Source organism: Microcaecilia unicolor, chromosome 2, assembly GCF_901765095.1.
Source record: "Microcaecilia unicolor chromosome 2, aMicUni1.1, whole genome shotgun sequence".
NCBI lineage: Eukaryota > Metazoa > Chordata > Amphibia > Gymnophiona > Siphonopidae > Microcaecilia > Microcaecilia unicolor.
The window spans coordinates 330714585-330733811 of NC_044032.1; the positions used below are offsets into that span (position 1 = coordinate 330714585).

The 19227-nt window shown below is 42.9% G+C and overlaps 1 protein-coding gene across 3 annotated transcripts in view; it reads left to right on the forward strand.

Annotated features, from left to right (window-relative positions):
• The window catches only part of PCGF3 (polycomb group ring finger 3), a 711906-nt gene that overhangs the window by 618968 nt on the left and 73711 nt on the right, over window positions 1–19227 (forward strand). For all 3 annotated transcript variants that reach the window (XM_030194352.1, XM_030194350.1, XM_030194353.1), the window contains one exon: window positions 184–264. In XM_030194352.1, the coding sequence (XP_030050212.1) occupies window positions 184–264 (81 nt within the window). The remainder of the gene's footprint in view (window positions 1–183; window positions 265–19227) is intronic.

Below are 19227 nucleotides of genomic sequence, written 5' to 3' on the forward strand. Positions count from 1 at the left end.
ATGTGATTTGCTTATTTATGGTTTTCCGGTAATGTAAATGAATTATAAAAGTTGTTATTCTCTTTAAATAGATTTGCAGTTCATTTTATATCAGTGATAGAGAATAGGATAACAATATGTTGTAAATGAAAATGTTATCTTTATTTTTCATAGCATTAATACATTATAAATCTTATTTTGCAGCTGGATATATTATGCAATGAAGAAATTCTTGGAAAAGACCATACACTTAAATTTGTAGTTGTAACAAGATGGAGATTTAAGGTATGTGGCAAATATATTTTATCATTTTTTTTATTTATCTTGTTGGGTGAATTATTAATCTTTGCCATGATTGGAATTTTAAATGTACTAGCAAAGATTGTATCATTTCTGGGGAACACATGATTGCCCCAGTGGCATAGCTAGGGTAGTTGACACCTGGGGCTGGTCATTTTTTTAACACCCCCCTCCAAAATCCAGTACTAGGCATGCTGAGAATACAAAACACTCAGGACCTATAGAGCAATTCTACCATACTATAAGCAGTCGTTTCTACAAGTCACACAAGGAAAAGCAACGCATCTTAAACACTATAGTGAGCACTAGAACATCAATTCACCTATTATAAAAGGAAACCAGACAGAATAGTACAGATTGTCAATCCTGCACAGTCAATACCAACTGAAAGCCATGTCTTTTTCACAAATACAGATACACCTTAATCCACTATACAATAAGTAGTCATAAACTTTCTATTTAGACAAAAATTAAACTGAACCCCCAAGATCCTAGACTCTGCATACAATGCAACACCACAGAAACAGAAAATGTCCCCTAGTACTGTGCAAAATATAAAGACAGCAGATGTAAATTTGAAAAAAACTAACAAGTACCGATCACCACTTTACAAATTAACAAATAGAAATAAAACAAATATAGAAAATAAAATAATACCATTTTATTGGACTAATACATTGATTTATTTATTTTATTTATTTATTGCATTTGTATCCCACATTTCCCCACCTTTTTGCAGGCTCAATGTGGCTTACATTACATCAGGAATAGTGGAAATACATAAGAAAATAGACAATTAGTATTGCATAAGGATCTTGGGTTACATGATAATGATAAAGCATGACAATGGAAAACAAGCAATTATCGTAAGGCAATTCTGGATATATGTGTAGGAGATCACATTTGTTGGTCTTTGTGGTATATCTTGTCAAAGAGATGGGTCTTTAGTAATATGCGGAAGTTAGATCGTAGATCGTTTTTAAGTTGCGCGGCAGTGCATTCCAGAATTGTGTGCTCAAGTAGGAAAAGGTTGACGCATGCGTTAGTTTGTATTTTAGACCTTTGCAGTTGGGGAAGTGAAGATTAAGGAGTGTGCGGGATGATGTGTTGGCATTCCTGGGTGTTAGGTCTATCAGGTCTGACATGTAGGCTGGGGCATCTCCGTGAATGATTTTATGAACTAGGGTACATATTTTGAACGTGATACGTTCTTTAAGTGGTAGCCAGTGTAGCTTTTCTCGTAGGGGTTTACCACTTTCATATTTTGTTTTACCGAATATAAGTCTAGCTGCTGTGTTCTGGGCCGTCTGAAGTTTCTTGATTATTTGCTCTTTGCAGCCAGCATAGAGTGCGTTGCAATAGTCTAGATGACTGAGTACCATTGATTGTACCAGGTTACGGAAGACGGTCCTTGGGAAGAAAGGTCTTACTCTTTTTAATTTCCACATTGAGTGGAACATCTTCTTGGTTGTGTTTTTTCGCTTGATTCTCAAGTGTAAGGTGATGGTCAATGGTAACTCCAAGAATTTTTAGGGTGTCCGAGATTGGAAGTTTCAGTTTTGGTGTGTTGATGGTTCTGAATTTGTTCGTGTTGTGTTGAGCGGTAAGTATTAGGCACTGGGTTTTTTCTGCTTTGAGTTTCAGCCGGAATGCATCCGCCCATGAATGCATTATATGTAGACTCTGGTTGATGTCATGGGAAATTTCATTGAGATCTTGTTTAAATGGGATGTAAATCGTTACGTCGTCTGCGTATATGTATGGGTTGAGGTTTTGGTTTGATAGTAGTTTGGCCAAGGGTATCATCATTAAGTTGAATAAGGTCGGTGAGAGGGGGGACCCTTGTGGAACTCCGCATTCAGGTATCCATGTGGCTGATGTGGTCAAGTTAGATGTCACTTGGTATGATTGTGTGGTTAGGAACCCCTTGAACCAATTGAGAACATTGCCTCCAATTCTGAAGTATTCTAGGATATGTAGTAGTATTCCATGATCAACCATGTCAAAGGCGCTGGACATGTCAAATTGTAGGAGTAGTACGTTCTTGCCAGTTGCGATCAATTGTTTGAATTTAGTCATAAGAGTAACTAGTACTGTCTCAGTACTGTGGTTAGACCGAAATCCTGACTGGGAGTCGTGCAGTATTGAGAATTTGTATTAAATAATTTGTGAGTTGTTTAGTCACCATTCCTTCCACTAGTTTGATTATTAGGGGAATGGATGCTACTGGTCTATAGTTGGTTAGTTCACTAGCACTTTTCTTTGCGTCTTTGGGTATGGGGGTGAGTAGAATGTTTCCTTTCTACTTCGGGAAGAGTCCATTTTGTAACATGTAGTTCAAATGAATCGTTAGATCTGTTATAAATTGTTGAGGGGCAGATGTCTTAAGGTTGTTTGGGCATATGTCTAATTTGCAATGAGATTTGGCGAATCTTTTAAGCGTGTGGGAGATAAGATCCTCCGTTAGTATCTCGAAGTTGGTCCAAGTTCTGTCTGCTGGATATATACCAAGGTCTGGATCTAGACAGTCAAGGAGGTCGGCGTAATCGATGGTGCTGACAGGTATTTTGAGTCGTAGTTTTACGATTTTCTCATTGAAGTATCTCGCGAGATTGTCTGCTCCTGGTGTATCTTTGCTGTTGGTTGTGACTGGTGTGATATCTAGTAGTTGATTCACGAGCTGGAAGAGTTTGTGTGTGTCCTTGTAGTTTGGTCCAATTTTGGTTTTGTAATATAATCTTTTGGTTTGTCTTATGGTGTACTTATATTTTCTTTGAAGTTTTTTCCAGGCGTTAAGTGTGAGGTCGTCTTTGATTTTATTCTATGCACGCTCTAACCTTCTTACTTGTGTTTTACGTTTTTTCAGTTCTTCATTGAACCATGGTATTGAGTTCTCTCTGTGTGAGGTTCTGGTTTGAGTTTGGGCTATATTGTCTAAAATTAATCTGCATCTATCGTCCCATTCTAGGAGAAATTGGTTTGTATCTGCCTTGATTGTCCATCCGTTGTGGTAGATCTGTTGCCAGAATGTTACCGGGTCTATTTTTCCTCTCATGGTGTAGGTTTTTCGTTCTTGTTTGTTAAGTAAGTCTTTCGTTCGCCATTGAAGGGAGATGTTTGTTTTATAATGGTCTGACCACGGTACAGGTGTCCATTTTGTATCTGTTAGTATGAGGTTTGAGTCGGGGTCGAATTTGTGTGCGATAATGTCTAGTGTGTGTCCTTTAATGTGAGTTGGTTGCGTGTTTGGTTCATGCAGATCCCATAGTTGTAGGAATTCTTAGCATTCTTGTGTGCTTGTTGAGGTGAGATCGTCAAAGTGCAGGTTCATGTCTCCTATTATGATAAGGTTTGAGGTAGAGACGCAAGTGTTCGAGATAAAGTCCATGAAATGTGTTTGGGAATCTTGCCAGTTGCCTGGCGGTCTGTAGAGTAGGACTGCATTGAGGTTTTCCTGCAAATTTGGGTGATTGATTCTTACTGAGGTGATTTCAAGTTGTGGCAGAATGGATTCAGCTGTGGTTGTGATGGTGAACTCGGATTTGTATATTATGGCTATTCCTCCTCCTCTTTTTCCGTTTCTTGTCCAGTGGGTGACTTTGTATCCTGGTGGGCATATGTCTATGGGGTCTTTAATGTCATGGATCTAGGTTTCAGTGATGAATAGGAGGTCGAGATTGTCTGTAGTGATCCGGTCTGTTATAGTCTCTGTTTTATTTACTACTGATCTAGTATTTACGTATCCCATTTGGATTGAGTGGTAAGGTTCGGTTTGGGACACTTATGTGTTGATTTTTATTAGTTGCCTGTTTTCTTGGTATCTGGTTTTGTTATGTCCTTTTTTCTCTTTCTGTTGGTTATTTCCGTATGTATTTGTTTTTCCTTTTAGTTGGTTGTTGTTCTTTTGGTCTGGTGAGCTATGAATGGGTTGTCTGTAGGGTTTGTGTGCTGTGGGTAGATTGTTGTTTATGTTGGGAGTAGTTCATGCGTGGTAGATTAGGGGGAGGAAGTAGATTACCATGAGCAATTTGTTGGTGTTCATATTGGCTATGGTTCGTGGTGTTGGTTGTGCCTGAAGGTATTAGGGAATGAAATTTTGTATGGGCGTCAAGTAGTAACCGCGTTAGGCAGTGTCAACATTAAGCAGTGTGAACATTAAGCATTGGGTAGGTGTAGTTTCAATCAGTATCCGCATTAGGCAGTCTTGACATCAAGCGGTATCAACATTAAGCAGTATCAGCGCCAAGCAGTATCAACTCTAGCGGTGTTAGCTCTAAGCTAGTGAGTGAATATTAGCTAAATTAATACATTTAGGTATTATGTTTACAAGGCAATATCAGCATATAATAACAGTAAGATGGTGGTAATAAGGTTCAATATATCAGCATATAATAACAGTAAGATGGTGGTAATAAGGTTCAATAACTAAGTTATTACCTTATAGTGCCGCTATATTATGTTAGTAAGGTGATGTCAGAAATACCCAGCGATGAGTTCTGTTGCTGAGGAATTACCCTGTAGTACCGCTATATTATTTTAGTAAAGGTAGTATCAGCAAGTAAAGGCAGTGATGAGCTCTACTGTTGGGAAGTTCGGAGTCAGGTAGAGTCCACAATTCGGTGTTGGTTGTACCAGTCCTGTACTGGGCTGCTTCAGGAGAATGCCGGGTTAGATAGAGTTTCTGGTTGAATTTGGATAGCTCCAGGAGAAAAGTGCCTGAGTTTAGATAGAGTTTTGGTTGAAATTGGCTAGTTTCAGGATAAAAATGTCAGCAATCGCAAGGTTAGCTTCTGCAGTTCAGAAAGTCACTCCAAATGAAAAGCAGATAATATGAAAACGAAAAAGGAAAAATGCAAAGCCGAGTGTGAGCTCATCTGCATCGTTTATCCTCTTGTTAAAGCCTCCCACGAGCAAGGTTCCCGAAGACCGCAAGGTCTAGTTGCCTTTGTTCTGGCCCTCAGTTTCAGCCACGTAGGGCGTTGGTCTGGGGAAGACGGGTCGAGAGGAGAAACTTCGCTGTTACCTTCTGGATCGCTGGGCCACATTCGGATCAGCTGATTTAGCGATAATGTGTCTCAGGGTTGATTTACCAGTCTGCCCCAGTGTGTCTCCGGTCTGTCCCGTGTCCTTTGGTGCTTTATCGCGCCCTGCCCTGGGTCCCTCGGTAATTGCCCTGTTTGGGCATCGGCGGGTGGTTGCATACATGTGGGCTTGGTGTTGTTTGCCCTCTAGTTCGGATACCCCACCGGTGTTCTCTCCTCCGCTGTGCACTCTCGGCTTCCGCCGGTCCGCTCTGGGGCGTCGGGATCCGAGCAGTGCTGAACAGAAGTAGCTGGTGGTGATCTTCTCGGCACCATGCTCCGATGTGGGGCGGTCGTCTGGGAAGACGGGTCAGGAGGAGAAACTGCGTCGTTAACCTTCTGGACCGCTGGGACACACTTGGATCAGCTGATATAGCGACAACGTGGTCCAGGGATGTTTCAGGTAGATCAGGTTGCTCGGGATCTCTGGTGCCTGAATCGCTCCTAATCGGCATCAGGTTTTGTGTTGGTTAGGCCGACGTGGTCTAATAATTCACCAGTCTGCCCTGATGTATCTCCGGTCCGGTCGGATGGCCTAGGTGTGTCTGTCCACTCGGGACCTTGGGAGCTCATTTACGGAGCTCCTTACCTGTCGACAATCTTACAGCTTACAGAGGCCAAAACATCCTTCTTCAGGTCAATACAGTATAGTGCTGTGACAGTATCCTATCCTGACCTGAGGAAGGGGGTTCTGTTCTCCAAACGTTAGTCAAAATGTATTAAAATTAGTCCAATAAAAAGATTACCTTGTTTACATGTTCTATTATAAACATTTATTAACACAGCTACAATACTACTTTATCCTAAAGCAAAAAAAATAAAAATATATATTTTATTTACAGTTTGTTGTCTCTGGTTTCTGCTTTCCTCATCTTCTTTTCACTGTCTTCCTTCCATCCAACATCTGTCTTAGTTCTCTCTCTGCCATCCAGTGTCTGCCCTCTGCTGTCCCCTCCATCCATTGTCTGCCCTCTCTCCCTGCCCCTTCCATCCTCATCTGCCCTCTATCTCTGCCCCTTCCATCCACCATCTGCCCCTGTCTGCCCTCTCTCTTTCTCCCTTCCATTCACTGTCTGCCCTTTCTATCCCTTCCATCCACTGTCTGCCCTTTCAATCCACCATTTGCCCTCCCTCTCCCATCCATCCAGGGTGTGCCCTTCCTCTCGCTCCCCCTTCCATCCAGGATCTGTCCCCTCTCTCTGCCCCTTTTTTCAGCCCCCAGTTCCAGCCCCCTTATCCCATCTGCCCCTAGTTCTAGCCCCAGCCCACATCTCCCACATGCCCCCCCTTTTCAGCCCCACTATCCCACCAGTCCCCAGTTTCATCCCCAGCCCTTTTCTCCCACCAGTCCCGGGCTTCAGCCCCCAGCCACTTCTCCCTGTCTCCTTTTCAGCCCCTAGTTTCAACCCCAGCCCTTTTCTCTCACCAGTCCCGAGCTTCAGCCCCAGCCACTTCTCCCTGTCTCCTTTTCAGCCCCCAGTCCCAGTGGTAGCCCCCTTATCCCACCTACCCTCCTTTTCAGACCCCAGTTCCAGCCCCCTTCATCCACATGCCTTGCATTAGGGCCCCCCTTTTCAGCCCCAGATCCATTCTCCCACCTGCCCCAGGCATGGCCCCCATTTTCCCACCAGCCCTAGGCATGGCCCCCATTTTCCCTCATGGCCCCTTCTCAGACCCCAGTTCCAGCCCCCTTCTCCCTTCTAAGAACCCCCTCCCCACCCCAGTCCCCTTCTCCCATCTGACCCCCCCCCCCCCCCGACACGACGCCTACCAGCATCCTTAGTTACATTTTTTACACTGAATGATATATACCACATTGGAAGATGAGCAAGTGAAAGATCCCTTTATGTTGAATATCTTTCCTTTGTGGGTAACTGTGGGGTCCTGTGAAATATTTTGGCATTTATCCAGTTGCAAACTATGCCAAAATGTAACGAAGGATGCTATATTGGAGAAACAGGCCAGATGCTTAAGACAAGATTCAATTTACATAGAGATCACATGAACAATACAGCCAGTAGGACCCCCACCCCGGTGGGACAGCACTTCACAGAACCAGGACACTGTACCAGTGATTTCACAGTGAGAATACTGAAAGGTAACTTTAAAACCATACAAGAACGTAAGACCTTTGAAGTCAGAAGGATTGAATATTTTAACACCCAACAGAAAGGACTTAACAAGGACCTGGGGTTCCTAGCCCATTATAAACCATAAAGCTGTATGTCTCTGTTGATCACCCCACCCCTCACCTATCCACACCCATCCTGTTAGAATTTCAATGATATGCTTTGATGTCCCCATGCATACCTCCGACCCACCCCCATCCTCCAACCCTGTCAGACTGTCATAGTAATGCTTGAATGTTTTCACTTATATACACTGTCAGCTAGCACATTTACTTATTTCCGATCTGACGAAGAAGGGCAACCTTCGAAAGCTAATCAAGAAATGTATTAAGTTATGTCCAATAAAAAAGGTATCATCTTATTTTCTTTTCCATGTTTTATTTTGTTTGATTTCTATTGATAACGGTGATATCAGGAAAAGAGGAGAAGGAGGCCTGGGTTGGTTGGTTGAGAGAGTGGGTTATAGGATGAAGAGGGATAGATCTCTATTGCTGCCCTCGTCTTTGGAGCTGTACTTTGTAAAGGATTACTAAATCTTTCGGGGAAAAGTTGCAGGCATTTTTGTTTTCACAAGCATTTGAAAGTGGATATTTGATATATCTTTAATCTATGTTTTCAATGTAAGGCATGGTTTTGCTGTGATCTATTCTGGACAATTTTCTTTGAAATAGAATATAAATAGTTAAATATTCATCTAAGGCAGAAGTTCAAATTTATAGCCTCCAAGCAACAGTGTTGGAGCGGGCCCCTTGAGTGGAGGAGTAGTGTATTGGTTAATGCAGTGGCCTGAGAATCTGGGGAACCAGGTTTGATTCCCTTCAGCTCTTTATGGCTCTGGGCAAGTCACTTAACCCTCCATTGCCTCAGGTACAAAATAAACACCTGTACACAATATGTAAGCTGCTTTGATTGTAACCACAGAAAAGTGGTATATGAAATCCCATCTCCATCCCATTTCAGAAGGTGTGTATCAAAAATCAGGAAGTCAAATGAAGAGAATGGTTAAAAAAAAAAAAAAACTTAAGAGGAGCAGAGGCAAAGGTCAAAAATTTACATCAAACATGAATTTATTTATTTATTTATTTGTTGCATTTGTATCCCACATTTTCCCACCTATTTGCAGGCTCAATGTGGCTTATATAGTACTGTTAAGATGTTTGCCTAGTCGGTTGTTAACAAGTACAAGGATGTATAGTGATCGAATGAGGTACGTGTGGAGGGTCGGAAGGGATGAAGATTGTGTGTTGTCCAGTACGATCATTATAGGCATGCTATGTTTTGGGTGAAGAGGTTTACGTAGGATCGTTGGGGTAAGCCTTTTTGAAGAGGTTGGTTTTTAGTGATTTCCTGAAGTTCAGGTGGTCATGGATTGCTTTCACAGCTTTTGGGAGGCCATTCCATAGTTGTGTGCTTATGTAGGAGAAGCTGGATGCGTAGGTTGTTTTGTATGTCAATCCTTTGCAATTTGAGTAGTGTAGGTTTAGGTGTGATCTTGCAGACCCGACTCTTTTTCTTTATTGGTAGGTCTATGAATGCTGTTCAAAAATACCACCCAGACCAGATATACTCCATGCATTAATAAAGGAGGAAGGAAAGCCAAACAACAGCCAGCATGGTTAAAAAGTGAGAAGAAAGCAACTATTAGAGCAGAAGGAAATGGAAGAAGGATCCGACTGAAAATAATAGGAAACAGCATAAAGAATGGCAAGTCAAATGCAAAGTGCTGATAAGGCAAACAGAGAAGAAGATTGCGTTAGAGGCAAATACACATAGTAAAAACTTTTTTGGGTACATTAAAATCAAGAAACCAGTAAAAGTATCAGTTGAACTGCTAGATGACCAAAGGGTAAAAGGGGGCACTCAAGGAAGACAAAGCCATAGCAGAGAGATTAAATGAATTCTTAAGTCTTCACTGAGGAACATGTGGGTGAGATACCAGTGCCAGAAATGGTATTCAATGCGAATGATTCAGAAAATCTGAAAGAAATCTCTGCAAACCGGAAGATATAATAGGGCAGTATGACAAATAGAAGACTAGTAAATCACCTGGATCAGATGGTATACATCCTGGAGTATTAGTAGAATTGAAAAATGAACTTGCAGAACTATTGTTAATAATATTTAAGTTAACTTGTAAGTTAACTTTAAAATCCAGCATGGTACCAGAAGATAGGAAGGTGGCCAATATAACCACAGTTTTTAATAAGGGTTCCAGAGGTGATCTGGGAAATTATAAACCAGTGAGCCTAACATTGGTGCCAGGCAAAATGGTAGAGACTATTATAAAGAACAAAATTGCAGAGGATATTCAAAAGTATGGATTAATGAGACAAAGCCAACATGGATATAGTCAAGGGAAATCTTGCCTCACCAATCTACAAAATTTCTTTGAAGGGGTGTCAGGGAGAACAAGCCTTAGCGGAGAAACTGAATGAATTCTTTGCTTCTCTCTTTATGGAAGAAGATGTAAGAGATCTGCCTGTAGCAGAAACGGTTTTCAAGGGTGGTGATGCGGAGAAACTGCATGAAATCTTAGTGAACCTGGAAGATTTACTGAGCCAAATTGACAAAATAAAGAGTAGTAAATCACCTGGACCGGATGGCATACTTCCAACAATATACATCAGAGAACTCCAGCATGAGAGTTCTGATCTGCTGTTAGTAATATGTAACCTGTCATTAAAATCATCCATAGTACCTGAAGATTGGAGGGTGACCAATGTGACGCCAATTTTTAAAAAGGGTTCTATGGGTGATCTGGGAAATTACAGACTGGTAAGTCTGACGTCAGTGCCGGGCAAAATAGTGGAAACTATTATAAAGACTAAAATTAACAGAAGACGTAGACAAACATGGTTTAATGGGACAGAGTCAGCATGGATTCAACCAAGGGAAGTCTTGCCTCACCAATTTGCTTCATTTCTTTGAAGGCATGAATAAACATGTGGATAAAAGTGAGCCGGTTGATGTAGTGTATCTAGATTTTCAGAAAGCTTGTTGTAAAGTTCCTCATGAGAGACTCCTGAGATAATTAAGGAGGCACGGTTCTGGTGTGGATTAAGAATTGGTTATTGGACAGGTAATCAATAGAAATCAAACAAAATAAAACATGGAAAAGAAAATAAGATGATACCTTTTTTATTGGACATAACTTAATACATTTCTTGATTAGCTTTCGAAGGTTGCAGTTCTTCGTCAGATTGGAAATAAGCAAATGTGGAAGATGACAGAATATATAAGGGAAGCATCCAAGCATTTCATTGACAGTCTAACAGGGTGGCGGTGGGTAGGAGGTATGCATGGGAACATCAAAGCATTTCATTGATAGTCTATCAGGATGGGTGTGGGTAGGTGAGGGAAGAGGGAGATATTGGACAAAAAACAGAAGATAGGGTTAAATGGTCATTTTTCTCAGTGGAGTGTCGCAGGGATCAGTACTGGGACCGATGCTATTTAATATATTTATAAATGATATGGAAATCGGAACGAAGAGTGAAGTGATTAAATCTGCAGATGATACAAAACTGTTCAAGGTTGTTAAAACACGTGTCAACTGTGAAATATCGCAGGGAGATCTTAGGAAACTGGAAGACTGGGCAACCAAATGGCAGATAAAATTTAATGTGGACAAATGCAAAGTGATGCACATTGGAAAGAATAAAATCCGAATCAAAGTTACCTGATGCTAGGGTCCACCTTGGGGAGTAGCATTCAAGAAAAAGTTCTAAGTGTCGTTGTAGATAATACGCTGAAATCTTCTGCTTAGTGTGCGGCAGCGGCCAAAAAAATCAAACGGGATGCTAGGAATTATTAGCAAAGGGATGGTGAATAAGACCAAAAATACTATAATGCCTCTGTATCGCTCCATGGTGCAACCACACCTTGAGTATTGCGTTCAGTTCTGATTACCGTATCTCAAAAAAGATATAGCAGAATTAGAAAAGATTCAAAGAAGAGCGACCAAAATGATAAAAGGGATGGAACTCTTCTCGTATGAGAAAAGGCGAAAGATGTTAGGGCCCTTCAGCTTGGAAAAGAGGTAGATGTGGGGAGATATGATTAAGGTCTTCAAAATCCTGAGATGTGTAGAACGAGCAGAAGTAAATTGATTTTTTACTCATGCCAAAAGTACAAAGACTAGGAGACACTTGAGGAAGTTACATGGAAATACTTTTAAAATAAATAGGAGAAAATATTTTTTTCACTCAATGCATAGTTAAGCTCTAGAACTCTTTGCCAGAGGAGGTGGTAACAGTGGTTAGGGCATCTGGTTTTAAAAAAAGGTTTGGACAAGTTCCTAGAGGAAAAGTCCATAGTTTGGTATTGAGACAGATTTGGGGAGTCAGCTGCTTGCCATGGGATTGGTAGCATGGAATGTTGCTAATAATTGGGTTGCTGCCAAGCAGTGGCGTAGGAAGGGGGCGGTGGGGCGATCCACCCCGGGTGCACACCGCTGGGGGGTGTCGGCGCCTCGCTGGTTCCTTGCTCTCTCTGCCCCGGAACAGGTTACTTCCTGTTCCGGGGCAGAGAGAGCAGGGAACCAGCAAGGCGCCAACACCCCCCAGCGGCATGCACTCGGCAGATTGGCTCTCCCGGCCGCCCCTCACCGCCTTCCAGGTATGTTCTCGGGGGGGGTTGCGCTCCGGAGTGGAGAGGGTGCGCCGCGGCGACCCGCCCCGGGTGTCAGCTGCCCTCGCGACGCCACTGCTGCTAAGTACTTCTGACCTGGCTTGGCCACTGTTTGGAAATGGGATACTGGGCTTAGATGGACCATTGGTGTGACCCAGCATGGCTACTCTTATGTTCTTATGTTATGTAATAAACCTGTGGATGAAAGTAAACAGGCTGATATAGTGTATCTGGATTTCCAAAATGGATTTGATGAAGTACCTTATGGATGACTCCTGAGGAAATTAGAAAGTTGTGGGAGAGGAAGTAATGTCCTACTATGGATATGAATTGTTTAAAAAATAGATAACAGAGTAGGGTTAAATGGTCTGTATTCTCAATGGAGAAGGGTAGATAGTAGGGTTCCCTGGGGCCTGTGCTGGGACAGCTGCTTTTTAACATATACAGTGGTGGAAATAAGTATTTGATCCCTTGCTGATTTTGTAAGTTTGCCCACTGACAAAGACATGAGCAGCCCATAATTGAAGGGTAGGTTATTGGTAACAGTGAGAGATAGCACATCACAAATTAAATCCGGAAAATCACATTGTGGAAAGTATATGAATTTATTTGCATTCTGCAGAGGGAAATAAGTATTTAATCCCTCTGGCAAACAAGACCTAATACTTGGTGGCAAAACCCTTGTTGGCAAGCACAGCGGTCAGACGTCTTCTGTAGTTGATGATGAGGTTTGCACACATGTCAGGAGGAATTTTGGTCCACTCCTCTTTGCAGATCATCTCTAAATCATTAAGAGTTCTGGGCTGTCGCTTGGCAACTCGCAGCTTCAGCTCCCTCCATAAGTTTTCAATGGGATTAAGGTCTGGTGACTGGCTAGGCCACTCCATGACCCTAATGTGCTTCTTCCTGAGCCACTCCTTTGTTGCCTTGGCTGTATGTTTTGGGTCATTGTCGTGCTGGAAGACCCAGCCACGACCCATTTTTAAGGCCCTGGCGGAGGGAAGGAGGTTGTCACTCAGAATTGTACGGTACATGGCCCCATCCATTCTCCCATTGATGCGGTGAAGTAGTCCTGTGCCCTTAGCAGAGAAACACCCCCAAAACATAACATTTCCACCTCCATGCTTGACAGTGGGGACGGTGTTCTTTGGGTCATAGGCAGCATTTCTCTTCCTCCAAACACGGCGAGTTGAGTTCATGCCAAAGAGCTCAATTTTTGTCTCATCTGACCACAGCACCTTCTCCCAATCACTCTCGGCATCATCCAGGTGTTCACTGGCAAACTTCAGACGGGCCGTCACATGTGCCTTCCGGAGCAGGGGGACCTTGCGGGCACTGCAGGATTGCAATCCGTTATGTCGTAATGTGTTACCAATGGTTTTCGTGGTGACAGTGGTCCCAGCTGCCTTGAGATCATTGACAAGTTCCCCCCTTGTAGTTGTAGGCTGATTTCTAACCTTCCTCATGATCAAGGATACCCCACGAGGTGAGATTTTGCGTGGAGCCCCAGATCTTTGTCGATTGACAGTCATTTTGTACTTCTTCCATTTTCTTACTATGGCACCAACAGTTGTCTCCTTCTCGCCCAGCGTCTTACTGATGGTTTTGTAGCCCATTCCAGCCTTGTGCAGGTGTATGATCTTGTCCCTGACATCCTTAGACAGCTCCTTGCTCTTGGCCATTTTGTAGAGGTTAGAGTCTGACTGATTCACTGAGTCTGTGGACAGGTGTCTTTCATACAGGTGACCATTGCCGACAGCTGTCTGTCATGCAGGTAACGAGTTGATTTGGAGCATCTACCTGGTCTGTAGGGGCCAGATCTCTTACTGGTTGGTGGGGGATCAAATACTTATTTCCCTCTGCAGAATGCAAATAAATTCATATACTTTCCACAATGTGATTTTCCGGATTTAATTTGTGATGTGCTATCTCTCACTGTTACCAATAACCTACCCTTCAATTATGGGCTGCTCATGTCTTTGTCAGTGGGCAAACTTACAAAATCAGCAAGGGATCAAATACTTATTTCCACCACTGTATATTATAAATGATCTAGAGATGTGAATAACTAGCAAAGTAATTAAATTTGCTGATGACTCAAAGTTGTTAAATCACAAGAGGCTGTGAAAAATTTCATGAGGACCTTACAAGACTGGTAGGCTGAGCATCCAAATGGCAGGTGATGTTTAATGTGAGCAACCACAAACTGATGCATATGGGAAAGAGAAACCCAAACTATAGCTACTTCATGCAAAGTTCCATATTAGGAGTCACCGCCTAGGAAAAAGATGTGGGTGTCATTGTTCATAATACATTGAAACCCTCTTCTCTATGTTCTTCAGCGTCTAAGAAAGCAAATAGAGTGTTAGGAAAGGAATGGAAAACAAACTGAGAATGTTATAATGCTTTTGTATTGCTCCATGGTCCAACTGCACCTTGAATACTGTGTGCAACTCTAGTCATCACATCTCAAAAAAGATATAGCAGAATTAGAAAGAGTATAGAGAAGGGCAACAAAAATGATAAAGGGGATGGGACCACTTCCCTATCACGAGAAGCTAAAGTGACTAGGGCTTTTCAGCTTAGAGAAGAGACAGCCAAGACATGATAGAGGTCTATAAAATGCTGGGTGGAATGGCGCGAGTAGATGTGAATCATGTATTTACTCTTTCCAAAAATACTAAGACTAGGGGGCACACAATGAAGCCACTAAGAAGTAAATTTAAAACAAACCAGAGAAAATATTTGTTTGTGACATTATATTCCACGTTATCCCAAACAACTTTGAGTTCAATGTGGCTTGCAATAAACAGTATAGGATACATAACAAAGAATAGTGCATAAGAAAGTAATTGGTTGTAAGAATCCAATTTTACAATACAGTATCATAAATGTACTGGGATAGCTATGGATGTTTAACATTTAGAAAATTTATTTATTAAAAAAAATGTATAGACCACCTATAAACTAGGTGGTTTCCAAATATGAACATACATAATTAAAATACCATCAAAACAACAAAGAAATTACATACTTAAAATCTATTATGAATGAGAAATTGTACATGAAGCAAAGAGAAAGTTAATGGTAAATAGAGTAATAACCAATTCAGGTAATAGTTCATTGTTTCAGATATGGCTGTTCTTTGTGAGGGTTTGTTTAAATAGGAACTGTGGTGTTCTGTCCCGTGGTATGAGAGAAGTTATCATAATGTGTCAAATGAGGAGCGGGTGAGGTATTTTCTGCATTCCTCTAGGTCTTGAAGAAGGGAGGATAAAGATCTTTGAAGTCTCAGGGGAAAGAGCTGGCCTTGATCTTGACCAAGATGGAGTCCTTGTACAGGATGCGCTGAAACTGGTATAGGGCAATACAGAAATTGAGCACAGCATTATGGAAGATCCTTTTCCCCATCTTGTCAAGGATCTTCTATTCCTTTCTAATGGGTGTACTGGAGTGAGGACGTAAGTTCTTGGATTTTTCATGGTTGATTCTATCACAACAGATTGATGTGGGAGTTGGCTTTTGTTAAAGTTTGGTGCAGCATGCACCTGGCATTTTGCCTGCAATCTTCTGGATGTGGGTGCACCAAAGAATGGAGTCTGCCAAATATTGTCTTTAGGAGGATTTTATGGATTGGAATAACCACAATAGATTTTGGCATGTCCAGGTATTTGAAGATGCCCAAGTCCTTTATGCATGGATCCGGTGTGTTGCTGGGTGAAAACAAAAGATGCGTGGCAAGCTTTTGTAAGAACTGAGTAGGTCAGGTCCTTCAGTGGGAAAGTGTGTCATCAGAAGGAATGCCTGGAGAGTCTGACAGGGATAGAATGAATCAAATACTAGAACTACCAGAGTCTGAGATGTGGCTATCTGGTTCACCAAGGTCGTTTTCCTCATATCATGAAAACACTTCTGGAGCAATGACTGGAGGAAGCCATCAGTGCAAGGGGTTGCCAGCTCTGTACAGTTCCAAGTAGTCAGTTTTGGAATTCCCATCTTGAGCTATCAGTTGTAGTGGGGACAGGGAGGTCAACTAAGGCAGGCACCGTGTCAGAAATTTGGTGAGCTGCTCCTCAGGTGAGCCATAATTTGTTTGGGTTTCCCCACCCCGATTAATTTGTGGGCTGTAAATCACAATGCATAGTCCATCTTGGAGTGGGTACAGCTCTTGAGGAGCTCCTTGTGGGGGTTGGCTGAAGGAGTGGAGGAGTGTCTCCTATATGGTGGGTTCCTGTATCTCTTTTGAGCAGAGTGAGAACCTCTCCGATTCTGGCCACGGTGGTGCCTGCGAGAGTCCAAGAAATTGGAAACATGACGATATTCAGTGCTGTGTATCCTGTGTGACTGTGCTGTATCGACTCGACACCAGCACTGCACTACTGAAGGAAGGGTTTCCTCAGTGCTGGAGAAGAGGAAGGAACTCTGATGTTGGCATTTACAAGTAAAGAAATCCTACGAAGAGATTCCCTAACTCCAGGAGGAGGGGTGTCAAGCTGTTCCATCACTGGCTGTGTGCGCCTTCAGATCCTCAGATACTATCACCCCAAGATCCCTCTCCCCGTCCATACCTATCAGACTCTCACCACCTAACACATACGTCTCCCGTGGATTTCTACTCCCTAAGTGCATCACTTTGCATTTCTTCGCATTGAATTTTAATTGCCAAACCTTAGACCATTCTGCTAGCTTCCTCAGATCCTTTTTCATGTTTTCCACTCCCTCCCGGGTGTCCATTCTGTTACAGATCTTAGTATAATCCGCAAATAGGCAAACTTTACCTTCTAATCCTTCAGCAATGTCAGTCACAAATATATTGAACAGAATGGGCCTCAGCACCGATCCCTGAGGCAGGGCCGTGCCAACACGGTAAGTGGGGTAAGCACCGCAGGGGGCGCCTGCCTTCAACGGCGCCGCTGTGGTGCTGCGCCGCCATACCGCGTGGGGGTTTATTTTTTTTTTATTTTATTTTTATAAACACAGTGCATCAATGTGTGCTCGCAGGCACTTTAAACTTACAAATTGCAGTTATACTTAAAAACACAGAAATCGCAAGCTGAACCTTCCATATCAATTAAACAATGTTTACCCGCATGGCCCACACCACACACTGTATTTTCCATTTTCCCCCCTCTTCCTATCCTGATCCCCCAGAGTCATCCTCCATTCTCACCATCCTATCCCATTCCATTACCCAACAGTCATACCCCATTCACCCCCTCCCACCCTCCCCCTCCTCTACATCCCCTTGTAAAGATAACACTCTTAAACATTCCGTCCACATGCTATGATATTGTATAGTAGCAAGCTTTGATGCGTTAGAGTAAATGCGGCACTCATTCTCCCCAAATGCTCTCATCTTAGCATACCACACCTCCACCGGAGCGCTCTCCGTGGAGGTCCAGAATTGTAATATCGTTTTCTTTATCAATAGGAGAGAGGTATATATGAATTTCCTGCATGATTTGGAAAGGCCCTGGGCTATGAGTATAGTTTGATCCCCCAATAATAAGGATGCATAATCCCATTCAATCTGCCTTTTTGTGACTTCTCCGATTACCTGAAATGCCCGGTTCCACACAGAGAGAGATGGGCATTCTAAAAAAGAATGTGTGAGACTCCCCCATCCCTGCTTACATTTAGTACATTGGCCTTCCCCCCATAACCCCATGGCCACTCCCCTAGCCTTAGTAATGTATGCCCTTTGCAGTATCTTGTATTGCGTTTCCTGCAGATCCGCTACCTTTACCATGTCATAAATAGTGGGGAAGAGCTTACTGAATTGTTTTGTGGTATAGTTCATATTCAACTCTTTATTCCACTGGTCTGTCAATCTCTCCATCCCCCCTACGGGCCCATTCATAAGTAAGATTTTATACCATGTGGAGAGGCTGTTTGCCTTGAATGGTGTACGTAGCAGGATCTTATCTAAAGGCCCCCATTGCCATTGAACCCCATATGCCCTTACTAGAGAGGAAAAATAGTGTCGCACTTGAAGGTACTGTAGGAAGTGATGATTGGGAATGTCCCACCTGTCTTTCAGTTGATCAAAGGATTGTAAATGTTCCTGCCCCTGTTCCATAAGGTGACCCAGCATCACACAGCCCTGATCCCTCCATTTGTCAAACACAGAGTATCGTATTCCTGCAGGAAAGTCCGCGTTGCCCACCATTCCTAAGAAAGGAGAGACCTCCGGTACCCGATTCTGGTGCTCTCTCCACCACTTCCACGCCCTCCGCAAGGGTTGCAAAAAAGCCAGCCTCCCTGCTGTGTCATATACAGTACTGGGTTTCATGTGTATTAGGTTTGTAAAAGACCATGGTGCGCACCAGCCTTCCAACCCCTTGCCCGGCAAGAACTTATATTGGCCCGTCATGCCTTCAAAAATGAGTCGCATAAGCGCTGCTATGTTATACCAACGTAGCTCGGGCAGCGCCAACCCCCCCATATTCCTACTGAGGGATAACTTTTGATGTCCTATTCGAGCCCCCTTTCCCTGCCAAATAAAAGAACGGATGATACATCGATACAACCGTTCATCTCTCCTCAATATCCAAATAGGAGCCGCTTGTAGAGGATATAATATTTTTGGCAGAAGGACCATTTTGACTAAGGCTATTCTGCCCATTAGAGAAAGCGGCAAGTGCTTCCATCGATCACAAAGCTTCCTTATATTTTCCAAGGGGTCAACTACATTTTTTTAATAAAAGATTAATGCGTTAACACTGAGATGAATTCCCAGGTAACGCTTGGCTCCCCTAGCATACGGTATTGGTAATCCCGGCAGACCAGAAGCCTCGGAGCCTCCCGACAATGGGAGTAGTTCCGATTTGGCGCGATTTACTTGCAGACCCGATAACTTCCCAAATTCCCCCACTATTGTAAGAACCCCAGGCAGATCTCTGGTCCCATTTGCCGTATAGACTAAGATATCATCCGCGAATAGATTCACTCTAAATTCTTGTGTGCCCACCCGTATCCCCTGCATGTGTCTGCTGTCCCTGATTTTTATGGCTAGCGGCTCTATGGCTAACAGAAAAAGGAGCGGCGACATTGGGCAACCCTGTCGGGTTCCCCTTTGTAAAGGGAAGCTCTCTGTAAGTGTACCATTA